A 27,574-nucleotide genomic window follows, 5' to 3' on the forward strand; every position below is an offset into this window, starting at 1 on the left:
TGTCCCGATCCGCTTGGCATTCTGAACGCGAGGGCGGCAATGTTTTACGAATTGAAACCCTTGAGATTTAGAACTATCGGCAACCTAAACAAATGGCGTAGATGCTCTTCAAATGGGAGAAAAGATCGCCTAGCTCAGTGTTTATGAACTTGGCGACTTGAAGATGTGTGGACTTCAATTCCCAGAATCCACCAGTCAGTTATTGCCTGGGGAATTCTGGGAGTTGAAGGCCACGCATTTTACTCGAAACAACACTGAACTGCTTCAAAGGTTTCTTCGCGAGTGAACGATGACGTGCTGTACCCACAGCAAGAGTAGAAAGCGAGGGTGTCGTAGCCGACAAAGTTGCAGTTACGCTTACGAAATCGTTGCTAAACCTAATTTACTACCTCTATGTTTATCCCTTTTATATTCCCCTTCTGACGCTAGGGGGCGGAGCATCACGCAAAACAGCTCAAGCCCCCGTTTGAGTGAAAATCGAGGAAAGTATTTCCGGGTCGCTTGGCACGCTGTTCTCTGTACAACAGGCTTGCTCGGGGTGTTTGTTTGCTCCGTTCTTTTCATCGGAGGAGGTCTGAAGGTCAGAAGAATTTAAAGGCCAGCTCTCTTAGGAAAGCAGCAGAACCAACTGCAGCCGCAATTTTGCCAACACAGAACTAACTCACTGTTTCTTGCCCCGTGGATAGAGGGCAACCTGCCATTGGCTGCACTGCAGCGTCTTGAGGTGGAATCACAAGGCAAAAGCATCGTTTCCAGGGTGGAATATTAGAAGCCGTCTTTTCCCCAGCTAAGAAAACATTATTGCGGGGGAGGGGGGGTGCATGCTTGGATGTGACCTAACTGTGCATTTATGTTTGCAGAAAAACTGTTTTACCTTATGAAGATTATGATGATGATGATAACTTTATTGTCACTTTGAATGTACACCAATCGGTATACATCAAAATGAAATTTCGTTGCATACAGCTCTCAAAGGGTCACCACCTCCGATATATATTGTTCGTGGCCCGCTCAAATTTCACATTGTCCATTTTAGTCTCTAGGGAGTGAACGATGGCAAACAGGACAGATGGAAATGGGGCTCCATGTGGATTAGCCCTCAAATTCGCTCGTATTCCGACAACCTCGCCTTCTTTCCTTTTTCTGATCCTGACTCTTCCACCTTTTCCTTAGGCATTCTCCGAAACATGAGTTGGCCAGGGATACTAAACACCTGGAAGTGTCTTGAACTTAATCATTTCTGTTTTGGAGGCATAAGCCAGCAAAAAAAAAAAGATTTCAACAGGGGAAGCTTGGTAATATGTCTATATACTGTATACAATAGAACTTTTAGTAAGTTTAGAGGAACAGTTAGGATATTGGCTTGGAGATAATTGATTTATTGGAATTTTCCAAATATTCCTTAGGTTTGCTGTCAGTATTTTTTTATTATTTATATCCCACTTTTATTATTTGTATAACTTAAGTCAGAAAACATCTAACACTCCTTCCACCTTCTTTTTCCTCACAACAATCTTGAGGTGGGTTGGACTAAGAGAGATACCCAGCTGGTTTTCATGCCTGAGGCAGGACTGGAACTCATGGTTTCCTGGGATCTAGTCAGATGCTTTAACCATTATACCAAACTGGTTCTCCAAATGATAATTAGTCAGAAACATATTAAGAATATATATTGTATATATTAGCCTTGAAGAAGTTGTAGCTGTTTTAGCCTATGAAGAGATTCCACCTAGAAAGAGTTTGGTCATATTTTCCTGAAAGACAAAATTTAAAATTTGTAATTTTTCCAAATCTAAAAATTAAGAAATTTCCTATTATGTGGGAGATCCTGCCTAAAGAAATGGATACACCCATGTATTTTCTGAATATTTATTCAGAGGCCCATGACTGAAAAGTTTGTAAAACTGCCCTATAATAAAAAAGTAAAAAAATTGCTCAACACCTTAAATAGAAAACCATTTTAGAACTAAAGGCAGGCATCTGTTATACCATAAATCTAGAAAGCAATGTAAGCTAACTTGAAAAGTCAGCAGTTATTAAAAATTCTCAAATTAGAAATTCCACAATCTCATGTCTTTCCTTTTCCTTTTTGAATACACCCACTGCTGTTCAGTTAACAGCTATCACAAAGCCAAGGTTTTTGTTATGAACAGCAGTTTCCAAACTAAGGATTTTGGAATGAGGAAATATTTTCTTTAGTTTAATCAGTTAAAAATATCAAAAAGAAGAAACAAATTCTTGCTAAATAAAGTGAAAACTTACTAATTTTTTTGCCTTGTATCCTATCTGCTGTTAGAGGGATTTGTAGAATTTTTTTTGCTTTTGAACATCTGGTGATTATCAGTGGATTCTCAGTCATCCACGTAGAATTGCCTGGAGGTTGAGTCATGGGAAAAAGATTTTTTGAAAGAAAAATTTTATTGGTTACGTTTATACAGGTGAAACTCGAAAAATTAGAATATCGTGCAAAAGTTCATTTATTTCAGTAATGCAACTTAAAAGGGGAAACTAATATATGAGATAGACTCATTACATGCAAAGCAAGATAGTTCAAGCCGTGATTTGTCATAATGGTGATGATTATGGCGTACAGCTCATAAAAACGCCAAATCCACAATCTCAGAAAATTAGAATATTGTGAAAAGGTGCAATATTCTAGACTCAAAAGTGTCCCACTCTAATCAGCTAATTAAGCCATAACACCTGCAAAGGGTTCCTGACCCTTTAAATGGTCTCTCAGTCTGGTTCAGTAGGAATCTCAATCATGGGGAAGACTGCTGACCTAACAGTTGTGCAGAAAACCATCATTGACACCCTCAAGGAGGGAAAGCCTCAAAAGGTAATTGCAAAAGAAGTTGGATGTTCCCAAAGTGCTGTATCAAAGCACATTAATAGAAAGTTATGTGGAAGGGAAAAGTGTGGAAGAAAAAGGTGCACAAGCAGCAGGGATGACCGCAGCCTGGAGAGGATTGTCAGGAAAAGGCCATTCAAAAGTGTTGGGGACTTTCACAAGGAGTGGACTGAGGCTGGAGTCAGTGCATCAAGAGCCACCACACACAGACGGATCCTGGACATGGGCTTCAAATGTCATATTCCTCTTGTCAAGCCGCTCTTGAACAACAAACGACATCAGAAGCGTCTTACCTGGGCTAAAGAAAAACAGACCTGGTCTGTTGCTCAGTGGTTCAAAGTCCTCTTTTCTGATGAGAGCAACTTTTGCATCTCATTTGGAAACCAAGGACCCAGAGTCTGGAGGAAGAATGGAGAGGCACACACTGCAAGATGCTTGAAGTCCAGTGTGAAGTTTCCACAGTCTGTGTTGATTTGGGGAGCCATGTCATCTGCTGGTGTTGGTCCACTGTGCTTCATTAAGTCCAGGGTCAATGCAGCCGTCTACCAGGAGATTTTGGAGCACTTCATGCTTCCTTCTGCAGACGAGCTTTATGGGGATGCTGACTTCATTTTCCAGCAGGACTTGGCACCTGCCCACACTGCCAAAAGCACCAAAACCTGGTTCAATGACCGTGGGATTACTGTGCTTGATTGGCCAGCAAACTCGCCTGACCTGAACCCCATAGAGAATCGTTGCCAAGAGAAAGATGAGACATGAGACCGAACAATGCAGACGAGCTGAAGGCCGCTATTGAAGCATCCTGGTCTTCCATAACACCTCAGCAGTGCCACAGGCTGATAGCTTCCATGCCACGCCGCATTGAGGCAGTAATTGCTGCAAAAGGATCCCAAACCAAGTACTGAGTACATATGCATGCTTATACTTTTCAGAGGTCCGATATTGTTCTATGTACACTCCTTGTTTTATTGATTGCATGTAATATTCTAATTTTCTGAGATTGTGGATTCGGGGTTTTCATGAGCTGTACGACATAATCATCACAATTATGACAAGTCACGGCTTGAACTATCTTGCTTTGCATGTAATGAGTCTATCTCATATATTAAGTTTCCCCTTTTAAGTTGCATTACTGAAATAAATGAACTTTTGCACAATATTCTAATTTTTCGAGTTTCACCTGTACATCCTGAATCATTATTAGTCTCCTGAATAAAAAATATTTTCTCACAAATTTCTAAGGGTTTGCTAAACATGCTACATTTATGTGCACCTGTTTTGTTGAAACCTGCCAAACTAGTTGAAAATAGCAGCCCTATCCATTCATAACCGTAAATATTGCTATTATTGTTAAATGGTCTCCTATCTAGCCCTTTAATTTCCAGATGCAACTCCTTTTGGAACATCTTTGTATTAAAAAAAACTTGTTTTCCTTTCATCCAATAGGTAGAATTCTAGATTGTATCAATGATAGTAAAAGCAAATTATATATTGTTAATAAAAGGATATTAAATTAGCTTGTTAAAATTCTTTGGATAATATACCTTGCCTTGAAAAAGACTATTGTAGACAGCTTTTCAAATTTTATGTAACTTATTTGAAGATTTTGTTGTTTTTTCCTGACGAGATGAAAGTGGGCTTTTTGTTTCATCACTCGAGGTACATGTGAAATCACACAATAGAACATACAAAGAATTTATCTTATATTCTTGGAAAACATTTTAAAAATATATTATTAAATTGGAGATTAATTGATTACACTTTATATGGAGGGATTTTTTTAATGGACTAACTCAAAAGCCACTAACACCCAATTTGATATTACTTTGATTCTTACTTTGTTAAAAATGAAATGTTATTGCCTTGATGTATACATAAAATACATATGGGGGTTTACAATTTTAGATTGCTGAAATGCAACTGATTTAAAAATAAAATTGTTATTGAGAGTATTATGAATCTATATTATAGGGCAATTAACATAGATAAAAATAGAAACTGTTGTCTTTTTTTAAACTTTAAGAGTGTTGTTGAATTTTACTTTAAGGAAAGAATATATCAACATGCAACAAAATATCTAATACTTTTACCATTTCAAAAACCTGTACAGAAATATAAGAAAATAACCACTGCAAAATGTAAATAAGTAATTGCCAGGAAAATATAACTGACAAGTAAATTGAAAGTGTGCAGAAGTACAGTCACACTTCAAGATATTTTTCCAGATCCTTTTAATTAGAAAAAGGAAAATAGGCATGCTACAAAGTACCAATATTTAACATTTTTATTTACAAGAATGCCTTTTGTCCCCATAATTATTCTTAGAGAATAAAATGGAAATTGCCACCTATCCCCAAAAAGTCTCATAGATTACATAGCCATCAACAGCCAGCCTGTTCCAAATAAACATCTTGACACAAGCTTCAGAGTTTTGTACTTCCCCAAGAATACAAGTACGTGATATCACAATATTATGAGCTATGTCAGGGTCTTCAAACTTGGCCCTTTTATAACATGTGGACTTCAACTCTGAGCATGCTGGCTGAGGAACTCTGGGAATTGGTCCACAAGTTATAAAAGGGCCAAGTTTGAAGACCCCTGAGCTACATTTTTTGCTACCTCTTGAATGGCCCTGAGAAGGAAGATGTGCATTAGGAACATAGTGGAGAGTTGGAATAGAGAGCAAAGAATGACTTATAAGTGGCTTTCCCAGAAGGCTTCTTTTGCAAGGAAGTAATAGAGGAACAGAAATAAGAACTTGACTAAGGGGCCAGGACATAGCCCAAAGTTCTTGTCTGAATCAGTTTCTTCTGTGAAAGGGAAGCATAGCCAGCAGATCCATAAGACCACTGCTCCTCCAAGCTAAAAATGAAAGTGGAGAGACTAAAGAAGTACCAGATAGCTGTCAGAACACCTTAAAAAACTATTCAGAAGTAGGTTATTGCTTGAAGTAAGTAAACAACCACAATTCCAAGAAAGTACGGTAGTACTAACAGTGCTTGGCTGAAGATCATGAATTTCTTAGATAAAAGCTGTCATTTCTATTTGTTTCTGTGATAAGTTGGCCTCAGGTGTGCTATTCTTTATAAGCCACCCTTAAGTTTTTAAAATCTCCGAATAGGCTCTGAACATCTTGATATTTATTTCCTTTTCCTTTGAACTTAACAGTGATAATAGCACTTATTTGATTTGTACTATGCTGCAATTAAAATTACCTGATTGTGTCCCTTACTCTAATGTTTGAATTCTGAGAAAGAATATAACCTTGTAAAATTGTCTGCTGATAAATATTTGTAATTGGCTGATTGTACATGCTCTCAAAAGCTTCGCATTGGCCCCATATCTCCAGCTGTTCAATTTCAGTGAATGATCCCAGATTTTAGTAATATGAGAATGAAAAAAACCCTTCTTCACTTGAATTTTGTGCACATGTATAATGTCATTTTATTTGTCTTTCATCTAAGTTAAAGATCACGAGATCTGCCTTTTCTTTCCTCAAAGGGCAATTATTCCTTGCTGCTGATTTTTCAGCTCTATTATGAGTAATCACAGCTATCCATTACTCTTATATTACATTACTCTTTAAATGCTTATGTTAAAAACATGCCTCTTTCACTTCAAGCATGAACAATTTTTTTTTTGGGGGGGGGAAATAGTTTATTAGCAAAAACCTGTACAATATAAAAAAGAAGAAATCAAAGATATTGTTAGGGACTGCTTTCATCAATATCCTTGTCTGGATCTGTCTCCGGATTTTCATCCTGTTGCTGCTTCTTCCAGAGTTTAGCCATTGCAAGCAGTTTGAGGTTGGGTTGATTGGCAGCATCTTCTGGGAAGATATAATCATAATATTCTTCCCAGCCGGCATCAGACTAGAAAGAAAAGTGTGGACATAATCAAACCTCCATTTTTAGAAGAATGGTTTTAAACTATGTGACATTACCACACAGTATTTGGTGTTTTTACAAAGTGCATTAAAGACCAATTTAGGCCACAGATATCGCTTGTTTGAAAATCTTGAGAGCGCTAAGGAAATATCTTCTCTCTCTACTGGATGTACAGAAGCTTCTGTGTTATCTGAATAGATCCTAATGTTATTGGGGTGATTTTTCCTGAATAATATTTCCCGAACACGAAGCTTTGTTATGAAATATAAATAAAACTATTGCATCCTTCACATGCATCACAGAGGACAGCTTTATATTCTGTAGATTCTCTGCACTCACTCTAATTTATCAGTATCAATCAAGAAGAATAAACAGAGGGAAGAGGGGGGGAAACTGTCTATTTTGTCAAGGCCTACCTGCATTTGTTACACTGCTATATTACATAAAGTACTTGTGGAAAGCCAGATTTCTAGGTGGACGCCTTACCCCATCTTCAGCCTGAAGTTTTCTCCGCTTCTTTACTTTTTCAGGCATCAGTTTGTCTACTCGTTCCCTGCTGGATTCTGTTCCAAACTCCTCTTCAAAGTTTTTCCAAGATTCCAAGAGCATAAGCCTCTCTTCTTTCTCCTCACAATTTCTCATTGTTTTATTTGCCTCTTCATATATTTGCCGGCATCGTGGTAAATTGTTCCTTTTATCTGCTGAGAGCTCAAATTGAGCAAAACTGATCCATACCTGAAATAAAAAGAGCATATTATGATAAATAGCTAATCTATGTATTTACAATAAGTTGTCACATACTTATTATAGTCTTTCTCTGTCTAGGACTTCTCTCAATTAATGAAATTCTAAATGTATGTCACCTATTCTGGCACTGTACATTTTTGGTCATTTTTAGAAAGGATTTCAGACTATTTTAGATTAGGACTTGTAATATAAGCACTGTATAAAATTACTTAATAGTATTTTTTTCCCCAAAGGAAACATACTACCAAAACTGAAGTATATTTAAAAGAGAATAAGGAAAAGAAAATCGGAGTCAAATGTTGATCTTCTCCTTTTTTCAAATAAGATGAGAAGAACAAAGTACATATAAAGTAGGTATAAAGAACAGCCAGACTTTGCCATGCTGCTACCAGAATCAAGTCAATGTTGTCGAGCAGCCTGAGATTCCCTTATGGATAAAGATAAAGCAGGTCTCTACCAAGTCCTTATGTTAAAAATGAACAAAACTGAATTTTTCACTCATCTTTTTTCTAATTAAATGCTTCCATCAACATTTAACATAAAAATGGGAATACTATTTCAATTAGATTTTAACATTTAAACATGTTACCATGTTTATTCTTAAAACAGGGGCAGATAACTTGATTAGAAGCTAACCAACTCTTTCATGCTATCCTAAAGGTGAAATCATTTCCCTGAAGTATAATAGAAGTGCAAAAGGCCATTCCAGTGAGTATTTTTTAAAGAGGCAGATATGGGCCTTTGAACTAGCCTTCTCAGCCATTCCAAACTTGAAAACTTTGCAGAGCTTTAAGAGCAGGACTATTTAAATAGGGGTTTTAAAATTATTTAACTAATGTATTCTTATTTTATTGCCCTGTACACCGCCCTGAGTCCTTCAGGAGAAGGGCGGTATATAAATCAATCAATCAATCAATCAATCAATCAATCAATCAATCAATCAAATAAATAATTAAATAAATAAATAAATGTGTAAAACATAATTTACAATATACATAAGTTTAGACTGCAGTTTTTCTTACTGCTTTCTTCTAATCAGTTTTTCTATTTTTTTAAAAACTTCTCATAAAATATTTTTTTTTAAAAAAAAATCATTTATTAAGAAAAACTCACTTAAAATTGGCTACATTAAAATCCGGTGCCACCTTCTCTGTATTTATTTCAGTTGCAAAAGTGTGCACAATTAGTGCTACTACAGCCAGAATGGAATTCAGCTTTGGCGGAGTCCTTACCTTAACATGCTGTGTTCGCTGAAGCAACCTCCTGTATAAATTTCTTGTATTCTCATATTCCTCTTGTTCAATTTCAAAGTCTATGTAAGATTTCCAAAGCACCTAGGAGAAGAAAAAACTCTATTCTTCCAATTTGGAATGTAAAAGGGAATTTATAAAAAAATAAATCCATATAAAAAGTGCCTAAAATAACGGGTACACATGGAGAAAAAAAACTTCTGAACAACTATAATTTTACCACTGGTTGAAAAGCCCTGCCCTATTTGACTCCCAGGCTCGGAATGTGCTCCCTACAGAAGTATGTTCGGTCCCTACTTTCCCAGTATTTAGAAAAATAACAAAATGCCCTCTTTGCCCATGCTTTTATTCGTTAGATAAATTTATTTTTTCTTGGATTTTAACTGTATTAGTTTTTAACTGCTATAAGCCAAGGAAAATGCCAGAGTGAGTTTATGTGAGCCCCATTATTAATGGCTGGAAAAAAAGAGTTTATTGAGCTTGCTTTAAAAAAAGCAGTGCGCCGAGCAGTTCTTTTTTTTATTGAAAAGTTTTACAGTACATTTTATTTATAACAAAACAAAACAAAACCCCTCCCAACCCCCTCCCCTCTTCCCAACCCTCCCCAACACCTCCCTCCCTCCCCCTCCCCCCTCCCTGACTTCCCAGAGCTAAATACAAGGTATAAAAGTAGAAACAATCATAATCTACCATATGCAAACAACAATAAACTATTAAATCTATCGCACTTTAACTCTTATAAAATGACTACAAGAAATATAAATATCACATCAGTACTTATTCAAATGCTAAATAAAACTTTTTAGTCCCATATTAATCTGTTAACTAAAACCTTAGCAAATAGCTTGTAGTCCGTGTTCAAAAGTGATATTGGTCTATAATTTTTTGCTTGAGTGACATCCTGATCTTCCTTCGGTATCAAAGAAATAAAAGCAGTTATCCAAGACGGAGGCACCCCTCCTCCCACTTGAATTATCTGAAACAATTCCCTTAATGGCTTTACCATCTCTAACTAAATTTTTATAATACCCAGCAGTCACCCATCCGTCCCAGTTCTTCTCGTTCTCCCTCAGCCCCCTTCAAAGTGTCATGGCACCTGGTGTTCCTCACCAATTAGACCCCGTTGCCTGAGTTCCATGAAGGGGGCAAGGTGGGCCTCTTGTGCAGCCATAGGAATTTAGTTGGCTATAATGCCAGTCTGTGCTTCCAAATGTAACGGCTACACCTAATTCTGGGTTACTGCTGCAGTGGAAAATAACCTGCCACTGCTGCTCTGCTTCCCCCTTATAATAATAATAATAAGTTGGAAGGGACCTTGGAGGTCATCTAGTCCAACCCCCTGCTAAGGCAGGAAACCCTATAACATTTCAGACAAATGGCTGTCCAGTCTCTTCTTAAAAACTTCCAGTGTTGGAGCATTCACCACTTCTGGAGGCAGGTTGTTCCACTGGTTAATTGTTCTCACTGTCAGGAAGTTTCTCCTTAGTTCTAGGTTGCTTTTCTCCTTGACTAGTTTCCATCCATTGCTTCTTGTCCTGCTTTCAGGTGCTTTGGAGAATAGCTTGGCTCCCTCTTCTTTGTGGCAGCCCCTGATATATTGGAACACTGCTATCATGTCACCCCTAGTCCTTCTCTTCGTTAAACTAGACATACCCAATTCCAGCAGCCGTTCCCTATATGTTTTAGCCTCCAGTCCCCCAATCATCTTTGTTGCTCTTCTCTGTACTCTTTCTAGAGTCTCGACATCTTTTTTACATTGCTGTGACCAAAACTGGATGCAATATTCCAGGTGTGGCCTTACCAAGGCATTGTAAAGTGGTATTAGTACTTCACGTGATCTTGATTCTATCCCTCTGTTAATGCAGCCTAGCACTGTGTTGGCTTTTTTGGCAGCTGCAGCTGCAGCCCCTCATCCATTGGTTGCATTCCAGCCCCATTTCTCTGCAGCTTCCTCCTCCCCGGGCAGCCAGCTCAACCTGAGCAAGCAGTCCATTTCTAGCCAACCTAGTTCATCAAGGCAACTACACCACTGATTTCAGCAGCACCAATACTACTCCTCCCATCCCACCCTTACCATAGTGAGCCTTTTGTTAACAAATGGGTAGCCCGCCCCTGCGCAAGCTTCCTTGAGAGCGACAGAAGTACAGATTTAATTAAACACTTATATATGTCTCCTATGTATTCCCTCCATATCCAACAAAAATAGATGATTAGGAACAGCATTCCCCAGAAGCTTTCTTACCTCTGGCATATCCAATCGGGGCTGGCCAATAGCTAGTTCATATATAGCTCTGGCTCGATCAATGTCACCTAGAATAGTTTCTAACTCAGCAAATTTGATCCATGATGTGCAGTTTTCAGGTGCAAATTCTAAAAACTTCTCGTACAGTTTCCGACAACGATCAAACTCTCGCAGTTGTAGCTCCAATTCAATATAGCCTTTAAACAGTTTGTTCTTTGGACATTTGCCTATAGACGTCCCCTACAAAGAAGGAAGAAGTTCTTCAAAGCTTCTCAAGAAAGTGCAATTATACAAGCATAAAAACTGAAATAGCACTTTTGTTCCAAAATTGCGGTATCTGGGCTTTAAAAGTCTACTTTTTGAATTATTACATTTATATCTTATTGTGTTCTTATTGCATATTAAAATGGTCCACAAAGACCAAAAACTTATCGTGAGCACGGTAGCTTTATTTCAACGTTTGGCAGGCATATTTTGACATTTAAAAAAATGTTAAGAGTTAGCCATAAAAGAAACCATTGGAGTTGGGAAGTCAATAAATTTCAACACTAATAGAAAAAGTACAATACTGACTAGAAATAGGAAGACTTGTTTAATGGCACTTTAGACACCATCTGTATATAAAGAAGTCACTTGGGTTGTTTTTTCTTCCTACCACAACTTTGCAAATCAAGCTAAGCATGGGGCATTCTTATAAGGCAAATCAATTTGTCAGGAAGGACCTGACCCTTCCATACATTTTAGTAATTGCCATCAAATTGCCAGATGAGTTTTTCCCTGTGGGACAAAATGGGAATGGTGAAAAGTGGTAGAACATCTATTCCAATAGGAAATACCAAATAAATGTATTAAATTACATCTGCTATAGCCTTGGTCTGATACAACATAAAAAATACCGGTCCCTTTCAGCAGACTTTTGTTTAATTTCTGACATATTACTGTAAGCCAATAAGAATTTAAAAGTGTTGCTTTCAAGAGAGATCAGATCATAACCATTTTCATCAGTATCTTTCTAGAACAGGAAAGTTACTTAATTTTACTTACCAATGCTCGCCTGGCAAGATGGAGATTCTTCTGTCTAATTTCAAACTGTGCGCAGAGCAACCAAATTTTGGCAAATGTAAACTGAGTGGAACAATAGTATAAAATTTAGCTAGATTTCAGTCTGCTGAGTTAAAAACAATGCTTTCATACATACAAAAATGACTAGGATCCGAACTGTTTGGAATTTTTAAATTTATTCATTTTTATCCCACATTCGTTATTTTTTATAAGTAACTCCAGGCAGTGAACACAGATAATGCTCCTTCCTCCTCCTCCTTTCCCCACAACAACAATCTTGTGAGGTGAGTTGGGCTGAAGAGAGTGATTGGCTCAAAGTCACCCAGCTGGCTTTCATACTTAAAGAGTGACTAGAACTCACAGTCGCTTGGTTTCCTCAATAAAGTAATTTTCTTGAAACCGATTAGAACAAAGTATGCATACAGTATCTAGCAGGCTTATGTTAGCTGATCAGCCCATAAGGCTGACTGACAAGACATGACTTCTGAAAGCACAAAATTGGACAATATGTCAATGAAAACGGGAAGGCAAATTACAGTTCATTTCTATTTTATTTCGCTTCTCATGCACTTTAATGGTGACCACTCAAGTTATAGGTAAAGGTAAAGGTTCCCCCGCACATGCGTGCTAGTCGTTTCCAACTCTAGGGGCCGGTGCTCATCTCCGTTTCAAAGCCAAAGAGCCAGCGCTTGTCCGAGGATGTCTCCGTGGTCATGTGGCCGGCATGACTTGACGCCAAAGGCGCACGGAACGCTGTTACCTTCCCACCATAGTGGTCCCTATTTTTCTACTTGCCTTTTTACGTGCTTTCGAACTGCTAGGTTGGCAGAAGCTGGGACGAGTAACAGGCACTCACTCTGTTACGCGGCACTCGGGATTCGACCCGCCAAACTGCCGACCCTTCTGATCGACAAGCTCAGCGTCCTAACCCACTGAGCCACCGCGTCCCTACTCAAGTTATAGTCTAAAGCTATTTTATAGTGATAAATTCATGTATAATCTAAACTACTAAATCACTGTAGCTGACTCATTTTCTAGTTTCACAGACTTTATTACCCGATATGGATTCTGAAGAAAGGGCATACTAAATAAAGAAAATGGTTTGTTCACACTGTAATGGGGTATGGAAATGACCTGGAAGACGGGAGGGAGAGCTGCAAACTGACAACTGGTATATAAAAGATGTTTCAATCCACAGACAGGGGAATAGGATGGGAAACATTTCAGAAGGGACTCTCCCCAGTTTTCCAGGAGTTTCCTTCCTCTCCAAAGGAAAGAAAGACTTTCAGTCTTGGTTACTTTTAACGTAACCTAATAATAAAGATAGATCCGGTGCGCCTGGTTGTGTCTGTTGTCTGCCCTCCCTACCCCGCTGGGCTAACATATATGGAACTTAGAGCTATTTTGCAGAGATTATAGAATTTTCTCTCATATCATTTAGGTCTATATAACAGCACCAGTAGCCTCAATTCAGAAATTTTATTATTTTGAAAGAAGCAATGGGTTCTCAAAACTCTATGAATAGATTAAGTGCGTGTATACACACATTCACTCACACAAACACATCCGTGCAACTCTGTGATTCGCTGTACCAGTGGATGGGCAACTTTCTTCCCTTGGGCTTTTTTCTGGTGGCATCCCACCCACTCTAAATCTCACCACTATAATTTGTCAATAAAGTGATCTGTTTTAGGACTGTGTGTCTGCTTTTTAAAATAATAATAACAACCAGGGCTTTTTTTCTCATTGAACGCTCAGAGCGGAGTTCCGGCACCTTTTTTGGATGGAACCTTGTAGGGTAGGCAAGGCGGGTTGTATAACATGTGTGAGTTCCGGCACCTTTTTCTTTTACGAAAAAAGCACTGATAACAACAATAATAATACTAATACCAATAATAGGGAGTTTTATTTGGAACTTTGAATCTGGGTCCCCTTTTTGGGTCTGTCGTAACTTCAAGCAGTCGCTAAGTGACAAGGCATAATTTGAGGACTATCTACAATACAATCTGCCTTGCTGAACCAAACCAAATTTTTCCTTTCCTTATTCTCTTATAAATATCTACTTGATTATAGGCAAGAGTTGAAGATACATTTAAATCCTATTTTTCAAAAGAATATAAACTGCTCCTGTTGAACTAGAACAGGAGTTCCCAACTGGGGTTGCTTGCACCCCCTAGGGGTGCAAGTCGATATTCTAGGGAGTGTGAAAACTTGGCTTTAGAAGTTTAAAAAATTATAGTGTATATGCATAATTTGTTGCTATTTTGAACTTTTGTAAGGGATGCGAGAATATATCAGAAACGTTCTAGGGGTGCGGGGTATAGAAAAGGTTGGGAACCGCTAAACTAGAATATCTACTTAGAATATCCACTCCATGAATTTCTCAAATCCCTTCTTAAATTATTTTTGCATCTTATGTCTGTTGTATTACAAAGCATAAACCAGCAAACTTACATCTAGAGTTCTCCTTACTATACGTTTACTTATAATAAACTTGCCCGATGTAAGAAAAAACATGACTATGTGGGGTTTTATAGAAAATTGAGTTCCAAAACAGCTGGGATTTTTAAAAAAATCAAATAAACCTAATTAGTCCTTAGCTCAGTACATAGCTTGAGAAACTGCAATGTTTATATGTAACTTGCACATAAACCCCACTGATTATGTAAACTGCTTGCATTCCATACTCTTAGATTTATCATACTCAAACATTTATACTGTATCAATACCTAGAAAATATCTTCAATTTAGACTAGGATTTTTATTCACACAGGGCCTACACCCAAACCTCAAAGACATGATTCGTCCAGAGTTATACAGAGTTCTGTATCAGGAATACAATGCCCTTCAGATATTCTGACAATGGTAGTTAGGGCTGATCAAAGTTTAAATTTAAAATATTTGAACATAAATTGTGTATTCTTGTTTAGACTTTAATTAAATTGTAGGTTTTGCACCACAGTGTTCACTTTTCAAGTTAAATCCTTCCTTAATTAACAAGAATTGAGGTTGGCACTGACCAGGAGATGAACTAGATGATTTCATGATACTATTTTAACATTGGCCCTCTGCCACTGAAATCTACTCCTATGTAATTATACACATATTCACTCTCCAAATGCATATAAAACCCATCTTACGTGTAGCGAACTCTTAAATAGGAGGTTGCTCATAGTATAAACATTAAATCGTTAATAACATATATCATATTGCAACTGAAACAATGTGGATGAGGTTAATGTAGTCAGGATGTACCCTTAATTAAGACACAACACACATAACAAGATAATACCTTTTTGTGAGGAATGAGTTCAATACATGCTTGATACACCTGTCTTGTTCTCTCTGGATCCTAAAAAGCAAATCAATCTACGTTACACAGTTGGAAGGCTTCCAGGCAATTGCAATTCAAAATATAGGAAAAAAAGACATCTAGCTACATTTTATCACTTAAAACAATTCTTACTGCTTGAAAAACCTTTGAAAAATCTTCATTCCTATCTTGACCTCTTTTTTTAACAGTTTTGTCTTTGTGGGGCAAAATAAAATTGTTCACCTAACTAAGACTGTATTTTCAGAACATATCACTTGAGTAATTAAAAAATGTCACTGCTAATTTCTGAGCAGGTGGCTCTTTAAAGCTTTGTAGTGTTTTTAGAACCACTCTCATGTGAGATGGGCAACTCTGAAATATAACAAACACATATCGTATATCAGTGTGGTATGATCAATTCTATACCAAGTTATGGAAAAAATCTATACTGCTGCGGAGTGTCAGTGCTGACTTGATGGCACATAAATTCAATCAATGGTACACCAAGAATGCTTTCATAGATCCCCATTTGCTGTGTGATTTTTTTCAGCAATGGCACACTGCATTTGGAAACATCGTCTGACAAAAGGTTTATTACTACCTTTTAACGAATGCCAACAATGAATATGAGTGGAGAAAGGTATGTATGCAGGCCATTTTCCAACCTGTTCTGTACCAGCCTGCTACCGGCCTTGCAGAAAAGGCAACCCCTTTACAGACGGCAAGAGGCTGGAATACGTCTGCCAAATTTATTACAAAAACAAACAAAACACGAACACTATCTGAGCGGTTGCTTTCAGCAAACCAGCCCTCCCCACACAAGTCCTTTATAAAGAGTTCAGGGCGTGGCTTCTCTCTCCCTCCTTCCGAGAAGCCCCATTGCCTTCCTCTGTTTACTCCTACTTGACTGCCTCCTGCGTCGGGCGTCCTTGAACAGGGCCAGCTGTGGGTCATCTTCATCCACGCTGTCAGGCTCACACAGCTGGGTCTCCACCAGGTGAGAGGGGCCTGGCTGGGGGCTCTGCGGAGCCTCAAAGCCATCAGCAGCAAGTTCTTCAACACCCCCCTCCTCCCCCTCATCTGAGTCATCCGACCCAACTGCCGAACCCACAGGCTGACCCTGAATCACAACACAACCTATCAAAATACTTATATACCATAAAGATATCAATTAGATTTCACGATAATTAAGAGTTGGAGGGAGGAGTTATAAAGAGGACCATAATCCTCTTGTCTCATCATCCCTGTTTTAGGCAATGATTGAAATATTTTTTTAACTTTTTCTGGAACTGTTAGTAGTTTTCCTAAATTAACGCACAATTTATTCTGTTTCGATAGTTACTGACTAGTACTGACAGTTGCAGAAGCTGGTTTTTTGTTTTAAAAAGGATGTATGGCAATAAGCTATATAACCTAATCTGCTTTCTTCTAAGCTTTTCTTAGGAATCTAGTCAGCCATATGAATGATTCATCAGAGAGTGTAAGAGTATCCACATGCTAATAGGTTGTACAGTATCAAATTTCCTAAATCAAGTCCCATTTAATCAAATAAGATGCAAGGTTCGTGGGTCATTTTCCTTTACCTTTGCCTCTAGCTCTTCATAAAGTGCATAATTGATCCACAGATAGATGTACCTCTTCCAGTGTCGTTTTTCTTGAATTGGAGGCACGTTGGCAATGGCTCTTTCATAAACTTCACGTATTGTATCAGATTCTGCATCACTCTCCACCAGACGCAGATAGTCAAACCAAGCATCATAATTATGTGGATTAGCCTTTCAAGATAAATGGGGAAGACTTTCAGAAGCACAAGCAATGGTGCAAAATTAGCAATGTCATTGTCAAAGCATGCTTTGCTGATTGGGTTTCCGTTAATTCATCAGTTCAACTAACCAAGTCACCCAGAGTCACCTTGTAGGGGAGATGGGCAACAATTAGTATTGGTGTATCCCATTTCAGAACTGCTAAGGATTCGACATAAGAAACAATGACAGTAGCAATGCAACAATTGTGATTTATATGAACATAATTTGTAAATTCTAAGAAAATGTCTACTATTCCTTAAAAGAAAAACAGGTTTCAGTACAAAATAACTGGTAAAAAAGGAATAAAAACCCCTATAAGCACATTGATAATAATGACTACCATGTTGGGAAATGTACTATTTACTGATGCATCCTTTTTTCATTCTGCAGTTTATGTTGAGTGGTATACAGAGTAGTACTTTCTTCCATTTTATCCACAGACCTTCAGGCTGAGAGATAATGGTTTTTCTAGTCAGCCAGTGAGTTTCTGACTGGTTACAATTTGAACATTACAATTATGTTAGGTTGGCCAAATTACACACTCCATACTTACAGTAAAACAAAAGCAGCCGTCAAAGGAACTACCACTGAAGTATACAATTCCCCTAAAGTTCAAGCCTTTGCACTCACTTTTACTTCTTCTTCATACTGGAATCTCCTCTTGCTAACAATAATATCCTCAATTCCTCTTCGGTCTCCAAATTTCTTCTCAAAAATTGTATAATTTTTGAAGAGCTCCTGTGCCTCATGTTTTGGAATTCTGTCCAGGGCATATTTGAATATTACTCGCACCCGCTCAAACTAAAAAGGAAGGGGGAAAAAGGAGGAAAAAAGAACACTTTAAAATAAGATTAAACCTGATCCTCATTAGCATATTCAGTAACACTCAATTTTCAGTTAAAGCAGATGCTGTGAAAAAAAATTCTTTTTGAAACCTTGAAGAGTATTACACAAATGAATAATATGCCAGGACAGTTTTATATTATTATACATCAGAATAAAATTTTATATTAAAAAAATGAAACCAGATAAAACACGTAACTTGGGGGAGGGGACAATGTTGTTTACATCATTGTTTATAGCTTACATAATATGTATTGTTATACATCACATCTATAAAAGAAATATAAAAATACTGAGAAGTTCATTATTATAGTGAAACTGTATATATTAGTTTAAGTCAGGGGTAGGCAACCTTGGCTCTTTTATGACACATGGACTTCAACTCCCAGAATTCCTGAGCCAGCATGGCTCAGCTTGGAAACCTCTCCCTTTTCCCTCAGCATGGCTGGCTCAGGAATTCTGGGAGTTGAAGTCCACGAGTCGTAAAAGAGCCAAGGTTGCCTACCCCTAGTTCAAGTCAAGAGAATTAAATAGGCTTAATTCAGTTAACTTTAAAAAAAATCAGCTGCAGTCTTAAAACACTTCAGAGACTAAATAAAATAAAACTGCTTCTTTAAGACATCAGAATGAAGATCAGCAATGTGATGTCCATGAGCATTAGGTTGCTGCCAAGCCCCTTATCACTTCCAGTAGGTCTCTTCCATCGCCCTCTTGTCCCCCAGAGAAGACTGATCTCACTCTGTCCTGCTTACTTGGCTCCTGATATTCCAGAAGTACATACTCAGTCACTCAAAAGGAATTTCCCTCTGTGAGAATCCACATGCCTAGCAGACAACAGATCTCTGTTCAGATCATGTGAGAAGACTGGTAAAGGGACATCTCATAAAGAGAGCTTACAGCCAAGGTACAGCAGAACAGAAAGTTTTGCTGTAAGAATATAAGCTTGTATATTATGTATACAGCAGGTTTTACTGTAAACCATGCAGAGAGTTTCAAATATTGGGCAAATTTAAAATTTTATAAAAACATAAATGGAAAATTAAACAAAAATTGTCTTAAAGAAAGAGCTGTCATGTTGCTTATAAAATGCAAGCTGATAACAAAGAAAATGTTACCTCTTTCTGGTTTTCTTCAAATTTGGCAAATGCAACATACAAATGTTCATTCATATGGTCTTCTCCAAAGAATTCTACAGCTCTTTCAAATACCTTCCTTGCGTGTGCAAAATAACTATGTTTCTCTTCGAAACGAGCATATTTGATCCAGTTCTTAACATCAGGATGGACCATGACAAGTAGAAGGCATTAAGGAACTCAAAACAAGATGTATTTCATTGAAAGGTTTAGTATAAGATCAACCGGCTGCTAATAATTACTAAAGTTATAAAAAAAAACCATTTCTTTTCCTTGGGAAAACAAAAACTTTGGCAAGATGTGCAATCAAGAGACCCAAATAATTTATACATAGATGCAACTTGGCTTAATATAGTAGCAATGTTGGTGCATACATTTCTTCACCAATAAATGTTTAAGAGTATGGATTTTGATCAGAAAATCTATACTGTAAAGCCAACCTCTATGCGTAATAAATCAAAAGATGTTCCTTTTACACAAGACTGGAAGGCAAAATGCAAACAAAAAAAATGCTGAATTTAATCCAAACATTAACTTAAAAGGATATATCTCTCATAAATGGAACGTGCTCTGTCCACTTCCTTGTATCTTAGCTCAAAGTTAATATAGGAATGCCACGACTGTTCCTCTGGCTGCCATTCCATCCAACGCTCAAACACCTGGCGGGCCCCAGCAACATTCCCCAGCATCTCTTCCATGTAAGTGTATTTGTACCTTTTAAAATAAAAACAAGGAAGATTATATCATTTAGAGTAATAAATAACATACCTATTTCTATCTAGTAAAAATAATTCTTCATAAATAAGTAAATAAATAAACCTTTTTAAAAAAGCAACCACATATTGAACTTGGATCTGGAGTGTTTGCATATTTGGCCCTTAGCATACAAAGCCTAGAGCAATGGACTCCAAATCTGGAATCGCCACCTCAAGAAACTGGTTATCAAGTGCACGACAAGATGGTAAGTCAATGAGGTCTTACAGTTATAAGGTTGAACTAGGACAGGGGTAGGCAACCTTGGCTCTTTTATGACTCGTGGACTTCAACTCCCAGAATTCCTGAGCCAGCCAGCATGGCTGGCTCAGGAATTCTGGGAGTTGAAGTCCACGAGTCATAAAAGAGCCAAGGTTGCCTACCCCTGAAGTAGGAGCACTCGGCTTTCAACCACAGAAGTTGACTGTTGATTATGGGCCAATCACTGTTCCTCAATCCACTTTATTTCACAATCTTGTTAGAGATAAAATCTGAGGGAATCTTATGAATGTCCATTTGAGCCCCTTGAGGGAAAACCAGCAAATCACTTTTTTCAATCCACAAAACACTTTTCTCTCTCTACGTCTCTCTCGCTTACATATTTATGTTTGAAACCTAATGGAAGTGCTTAGCTTACCAGAACTGATTAACTCTTGGTAAAATAGTGATAGCCCGATCCCAGATATTTCGCGCATGATTAACCTGGCGATTCTTCATTTCCATTTCGGCATACTTCAGCCAAAGAGTTACATTTCGGTAATCCACATCTAGAGCACGCTCGTAGATGGAACGAGCCCTGAAAACAACACATTACTGAAATTAAAGCATATCCAATTCATTTCCTAGAGAAGTGGGCATTATTATTCATATTCAGAATTTGAAAAATGCTTGTCAAGAATTACCTTTGTATTTCTTTGAGGCTTTCTTCCCATTGTGCGTATTTGATCCAATTACTAATAACAGTCCGGTTTTTCCTTATGTTATCTTCAAAAGTCTTGGGGAGAAAGTAAAGAGTTTACTTCTAGAAAGCAAGTAACTCTGCTGTAGAGCCACAAAGTCTATATCAGAAAAATCTGATGAACTATGTTCAGTAAAATTTGTTAATCAGGAAGATTTCAAACAAGTAGCCTATAATACAGAAGCCAGAGAACAGTATAATCAAATTTTACTGCTTACATTTTTTTTATGACTCTGTAATCCGTTTATTTAGGGTAGTCAGGGTAACTGAATGGAGCTGAACTGGATGCCCTTCCTGACGTACAGAGTTTGCAGCAGGTATTTTCTCTTTGTGCATTTGTCGTTACCTAGGATTGAACTCTCAACCCTCAGAGTGGGAAGCGAGCATCTAGGCTACCGTGCTGCTCAGATTTTACGGCTGACAATATCTCTTATGGATGCTCTCAGAAAATTCCACTTTCCTTTTATCCTGTTACACCCAAGAAACCAGGAGACACAACTTCATTCAAAATTTTCTCTTAGTAACTAGTAGTGATCTAATTTTACTTTTCCGTATATATAAAATTTCCTATGCAGAATATCTAGAGCTCCATCTCCTAAAAAGAACTACTTTATTATCTGGCTAGCTGGTGGCCGTTGAACTTCAGAAGCTTCAAGGCAACAGAATAATATTTATTTGATCAAAGATCAGCAAAATGTAAAAGTGCAAAAATAAAATGAATCAAATAGATACAATAATATACTAGCAAATATTACATAATATTTACCTCTATTACTACATTAACACACTTGTTATCCAGGTAATATAAATCTAAAATATTAATAGGTATAAAATAAAAACCATGTAACCCCTAATTATTTATTAGTTAGGGTATATCAAACTTAATATTTAAAGCAAAGGTGATTACATCTTTAACCAATTTTGTCTTACTTTCATTGTGGTAACACAAAATTTAGCTACTGCACACTAAGGAATGGTTTTACATCCAGAAGGTGGTTCACATAACATTTATTTGGACACCCAGGGAATTTATCTATTAGGGCAAAATATAGATCGACTTAATGTCCCTATACCATTTACAACATACCGTAATAAAAGATGTGAGATGGTTTCAAATAGGGCAGAAAGTTCTTTTATAAAAATTTTACTATATGCCTTAAGGAGATGCAGGACAAAAAAATAACAAATATTTTGTTTTAGTTGATAATACTGGGCTGTTATTTTAGACACCAAATGGTCTGGAGCAGGGGAAGGCAACCTTGGCTCTTTTATGACTCGTGGACTTCAACTCCCAGAATTCCTGAGGCAGCCAAGCTGGCTCAGAAATTCTGGGAGTTGAAGCCCACGAGTCATAAAAGAGCCAAGGTTGCCTACCCCTGCTGTAGAGTAAGCTTCATGTGCTTTTGCGTCATACTATAATACATGAGCACTCAAAATTAATCAAGCAAAAACTGAATTATTAATATTTGGTAAGTGCTGCCAAATGTATGCCTGGCAACTGAATAAGCACCCAATCAAACAAGTTAAAATCTTAAAATATTTCGGGATATTTCATTTGTCCATCAAACTCTGGCCACATTGTCCAAAATACACAGAATTCATGATAATAACTCTGCAATCCTTTACTTACGCCAGAGATAATTATTTTTCTCTGTACTTAATACCTACAGCACAAAAAGAATTCTCTGCTAGAGTGCATGCCCAACTTTTGATTATGCAGTTCCTCCACTCTTTAGAGAGCTTGCAAGTTCAATTTTTTAAAGAACAAATTTCAAGCCTCATGCGTTCCTAATGCAGTCTTATACCATTAGGCTGATGTAACCAAAACAAATTTGGCAATGCATATTCTCTTATGGAATAATGTTTTTCCCCTTTGGGCTTAACTCCTTTAATTTTAAATAATGGCTTTTGTTGCTTATTAGGATTGAAAACTACATAAGAAACTGAGAGGCTATATGGTTTCTCACTTTACACAATCCTAACAACAGGTTATAAACATGAAGGGGCAGCCAATAAACAGTGGGTCAAGGATCTGAAAGCCCAATTAGATGTGACTACAATAGCAGGAAGGAGTATTCTTGGGCAGCCATTCACTTTTTTTCAAGCCAGCTACACATCTAAGCCAAACAGCTGCTCCCAAATTCAGAAAAACCCTAACACTGGCCGGATTTAATGCCTTCCCAAAAGCTCACCCTAAGGGGGGACTACAGGGAATTCTATCTGAAAAAGACTTTGGGTGAATATATATATATATATATATATATATATATATATATATATATATATATATATATATATATATATATATATATATATATATATATATATATATATATATATATATATATATATATATATATATATATATGTGTGTGTGTGTGTGTGTGTGTGTGTGTGTGTGTGTGTGTGTGTGTGTATGTGTATGTATATATATTGTTTAGTGTTCCAGAAATTCCTTCACCCAAAGTCTTTTTCAGATAGAATTCCCTGTAGTCCCCCCTTAGGGTGAGCTTTTGGGAAGGCATTATATATGTATATATGTATGTATGTATGTATATATGTATATATGTATATATGTATGTATGTATATATGTATATATGTATGTATATATGTATATATACACATACACATACACACATACATACATATATACATAAATATTCCTGGATTGTGGTTAATAATACCTCATCTACTCGGATTACCAGGAATCCCAAATCCATTTTATTTAGAGTTATAATACAAACTAAGTGATCTTATTTCCCATTACCAGCCTTATTAGGATTTACTGTGATCTTTATTTGTTGTCTTACATTTGCTTTTCTTTCAGTTTTTGAGTGGTCAAATCTTTATTACAAAGCAACATAGTATTTTATTATAAAGTATCATGTCATATGTACCTTTCTTTTCCGAAGCTTGTAATCGTTTAGCTCCTCTTCATCTGTGATTTTCTGTTGAGGAGGTGGGGGAAGAAGCTCGAGTTCTCTCTCCTTGGCTTCTCTTAACAATTGTTCTGCTGTTATCTGTACTTCTGCTGGAGCTTTATTTTTCACCTAATGGAGAACATTTTTAAAAATGACAATTTTAGAAAGTCGTCTTTGGAATTGACATGTGGCACCGAACCTATAACTTTACAGCCTCAGAGACCCCCTTGCCCCTGCCAAAATCTGGTAGCACAGAGCCAGAGTTTTCTGCTTTGGAAAGTGCTTGAAGATGCATACTATAGCAGGTGCAGTAAGTCTCTAATACTTCACACACTGAAATTGATATAGGTAGTCCTTGACTTACAACCATTCATTTACTGAAAGTTGCAACAGCACTGAAAAAAGTGGCTTATGACTTTTTCAAACTTACAACTTTTGCAGCATCCCCATGAACATGTTATCAAAATTTGCACGCTTGGCAATTAGCATGTATTTATGATGGTTGCAATGTCCTGGGGATATGTGATCACCTTTTGTGACCTTCTGATATGCAAACTCAATGGGGAAGACAGATTCAGTTAACTGTGTTACTAATGTAACAACTACATTGATTCGTTTAACAACTGTGGCAAGAAAGGTCATAAAATGGGGCAAAACTCACTTAACTGTCTTGCATAGCAACAGAATTTTGGGCTCAATTGTGATTCATAAGAGGAAGGAAGGAAGGATTGATTTCACATTGATTCATCTATTACACAACATATACCTGTAAAGGTTTGGTTTGTGATTAGGCAGACCTAAAACCATAGCATAAATTTCACTAATGTAAACTAAAGGTAAAGGTTCCCCGCACATGCGTGCTAGTCGTTTCCAACTCTAGGGGCCGGTGCTCATCTCTGTTTCAAAGCCGAAGAGCCAGCACTTGTCCGAGGACGTCTCCGTGGTTATGTGGCCGGCATGACAAGACGCCAAAGGCACATGGAACGCTGTTACCTTCCCACCGTAGTGGTCCCTATTTTTCTACTTTCATTTTTACGTGCTTTTGAACTGCTAGGTTGGCAGAAGCTGGGACGAGTAACAGGCGCTCACTCTGTTATGCGGCACTCGGGATTCGACCCGCCAAACTGCCAACCTTCTGATCGACAAGCTCAGCGTCCTAACCCACTGAGCCACCGCATCCCTCAATGTAAACTATATGATGCTAAAACCAGACATAAGAGAATAAGAGTTTCACAAAATGAAACTGTTTTGTCTTTGCAAGAAAATTTGATAGACACCTTGCTCAAATATTAAAATTAAAGCTTAAAGCTTACATTCCACTCCGAACATCTATTCGGCCTTTTCAACCCTTGACCTAGCACCATTGTACCTAGTACAATCTGAAAAGGGGTTCTAGTCTCATTTTCTTGTGGAAAAATCAAAATCTCTTTGTGATCAGCAACACAGAGATCTCTTTACAAAGCAAACGGTTTCCTTATCCTGTTACTCAGATGGAAATGCCCAGGATTAAGCTACCAGATTCAGCTGCAAAAATCTAGACAAGTACTAGATAATAGCAAAAAGATGCAGATGTTTGCTTTCCTCACATGATTACCCAGATTTTTGCAGCCAATGTCTTGTGTTTTTGTCCATATTGAGGATGCAAAGGCATTGTGCTATACTAAAAGGTAATCAAGTAGAACAAGGGTTGATTTTTCATATCTTGTTTCAGGTACTAATTTGATTCTTTTTTTTCACCTCCTGCAACAATATTGCACATTTGTTATCTACCTAGGGTTGATTATTTAGAACTCCAGTTTGCTTTTTGAGTCCCTCACTGACCACTAACTTACACTTTGAAATATAACAAGCAGCATCTATGAAACAAAATAGTATATATCAAAACTCATAGCTTAAACTAAAAATTTAACCCAGTCTCAGAACTGTGTTAAAAATTATGTTAAAATTCTACTTCTGTTTTATCTTTAACAAGCTCATTTAGGCAAAAAAACCCTTTATTTTTTAAAAAATCTTTCTTAATCACAAACCCTGCCAATGTTATTGGGATTATCTTAGAGATGTAGCTTTTGCCCATTCAAGATCCATAATCATCTATCCATCCCACCTTCCTAAGGAGAAATAAAGACATTTGACAACTTTGGTCCTTGTTATTTATTATTTCCTAATTTGAAACACACCAATTCATTATTTTATTTATCATACTTAACTGAGTCCTCCGGGAAAGGGCGGTATATAAATGTAATAAAATAAATAAATAAATAAACTGCCCATCAACCTCAGATATAAATTCTAGTTTGTTTTGGACAATAGGAACCATTTTATAGCTTTCTATTCTAAAGCCATGCTATTTCTCAGAACTGCTAAAAAAACGTTTTGAATGAATAATTGTTATTTGGATAAATCGGTATGCCCTGAATTGAAACAGTAGTCCAGTTAGCTACCGACTGTATGCATTTTGACGATAAATAGCCTCAGGCTGCAATTGCACTTTTTTTTAGGAGTAAAGCCTATTGAATCCAGCGCTTGTACCTATGTGTTTTTGCAGAGCTGTGAATAACTGTCCCCTGCGAAGTTTTCTTCTAAGCAAGTAAACAGATATAAACACTATTTCTTGTAACACCAAAGATGATACAAAGTTTAATAAAGTACGGTATTTTTTCCACATTGTGCAAGCTGTCCCCGATGACGATGACTACAACAGTGTACTTCTTTAGACAAATATTTTACTAGGATTTTACTGGTGTTTCCTTTAAAATAAAATCAGATTTAAGTTTCTTTTTATCCAAAAGGAAACTTGGCCCTAAAGCCCTTTTATTTAGAACACAAATCCCGGAGTTCTTCAGCAACAGATTACAACGATCTGATCTACCCCTGCCTTCCTTTTTATCTAGTGGGGTCATGCCTATTTCCCACCAAATCCTGAAAAGCTCAGGTCCCACGTCTATCCTTCCCATTAGGAAACAAACACTTAGACGGAGTTCAGTGAGACCCAGCTCCAAGTAAATAAGGCCACCGCTGTCTGTGCGCTTCGTGGCAAATTCGCACTTTGCCTCCCCCTGCCCACCTTTGCCACTTTGGGAATTCGCTGCTTCCCAGCCGCCGTGGACGCCATCTTTTCTCCCGTTCTATTAGTAGTCTACGCCGCCTTTTCCTCCTCCTCCTCCTCAGTTTGAACTTTGACCTCCCAGCAGACCTTGCGCCGTAGAAGGTTGGGCTTTGGGTTGCCATAGGAACAGACAAACAGCCCGATCTCCGTTGACTGGATTCAGCGTCCGCGGCGGAGCTGTGGGGTTTTTTTTTTCTCCGCAGAGCTCCCGCGCCTGGTCCTGAAGGGTGGCCGCTCCTGGGGAGGTGAGCCTTGGATAGTCTCCTACCGTTGGAAACGGCCATTGGGCCATCACGTCCGGCTCTGCTCTTTCAAGTAGTAGTTCTTGGAGCCGTTTCTGTTCTCTTCGCCAGAAATTCCCACGACACTGTTGGGGAATTGGAAGCAGAGCAATTCTCTTTATCTTTATTATTAGACTTATATACCGCCCTTCTCCCGTAGGACTCAGGGCGGTTCACAAGGTTTTTAAAATAACAATTACAAAAATTAAGAACAGTTAAAATAATTACATTTAAACCTTGAATAAATATAAAACCCCAATTAAAGTCCAATTAAAACCCCAATTAATACTCTCAGTCCAGGCCAGAAAGCTCAAAGAGCCAAGTCTTCAGGTCCAGACATGATAAAATCTCCAGCTTTGTGTGTGTGTGTGTGTGTGTGTGTGCGTGTGCGTGCGCGCATGCACATGCGCATGTGAAGACA

The 27,574-nt window shown here is 37.7% G+C and overlaps 1 protein-coding gene across 2 annotated transcripts; it reads right to left on the reverse strand.

Moving 5' to 3' along the window:
* Nucleotides 1–549: 549 nt before the first annotated feature.
* Nucleotides 550–26,933, reverse strand: CRNKL1 (crooked neck pre-mRNA splicing factor 1). Of its 2 annotated transcripts, XR_014026193.1 has the most exons (17): nucleotides 26,831–26,933; nucleotides 23,743–23,895; nucleotides 20,789–20,880; nucleotides 20,524–20,682; nucleotides 19,681–19,847; nucleotides 19,116–19,294; nucleotides 17,788–17,958; nucleotides 16,936–17,127; nucleotides 15,332–15,391; nucleotides 12,022–12,102; nucleotides 10,978–11,217; nucleotides 8,718–8,819; nucleotides 7,225–7,473; nucleotides 6,529–6,723; nucleotides 4,396–4,504; nucleotides 2,263–2,373; nucleotides 550–1,754 (listed from the first exon to the last, which is right to left on the reverse strand). XR_014026193.1 is itself a non-coding variant. In XM_081325921.1 (14 exons), exons 1-14 carry the CDS (start codon nucleotides 26,876–26,878, stop codon nucleotides 6,559–6,561), a joined length of 2,058 nt encoding a protein of 685 aa, XP_081182047.1. In that variant the 5' UTR covers nucleotides 26,879–26,933; the 3' UTR covers nucleotides 5,066–6,558. The 2 variants fall into 2 exon arrangements, 1 of the variants encoding a protein (XP_081182047.1); XM_081325921.1 differs by lacking the exons at nucleotides 550–1,754; nucleotides 2,263–2,373; nucleotides 4,396–4,504 and having other exon boundaries at nucleotides 5,066–6,723.
* Nucleotides 26,934–27,574: the final 641 nt, after the last annotated feature.

The sequence above is a fragment of the Vipera berus genome, assembly GCF_964194415.1.
Source record: "Vipera berus genome assembly, chromosome: 3".
In the NCBI taxonomy this organism is placed as follows: Eukaryota; Metazoa; Chordata; class Lepidosauria; order Squamata; family Viperidae; genus Vipera; species Vipera berus.

What these genes read in the sequence shown, in the direction of transcription:
- CRNKL1 (XM_081325921.1), bottom strand. Translation starts at nt 26,878, where the DNA reads ATGGCGTCCACGGCGGCTGGGAAGCAGCGAATTCCCAAAGTGGCAAAG. An exon ending in AGCCTCAAAGAAATACAAAG is followed by an intron (nt 20,683 to 20,788) that starts GTAATTCTTGAC and finishes TGTTGTTTTCAG; the next exon opens with GGCTCGTTCCATCTACGAGC. An exon ending in TTGAAGAAAACCAGAAAGAG is followed by an intron (nt 17,959 to 19,115) that starts GTAACATTTTCT and finishes CTTCCTTTTTAG; the next exon opens with TTTGAGCGGGTGCGAGTAAT.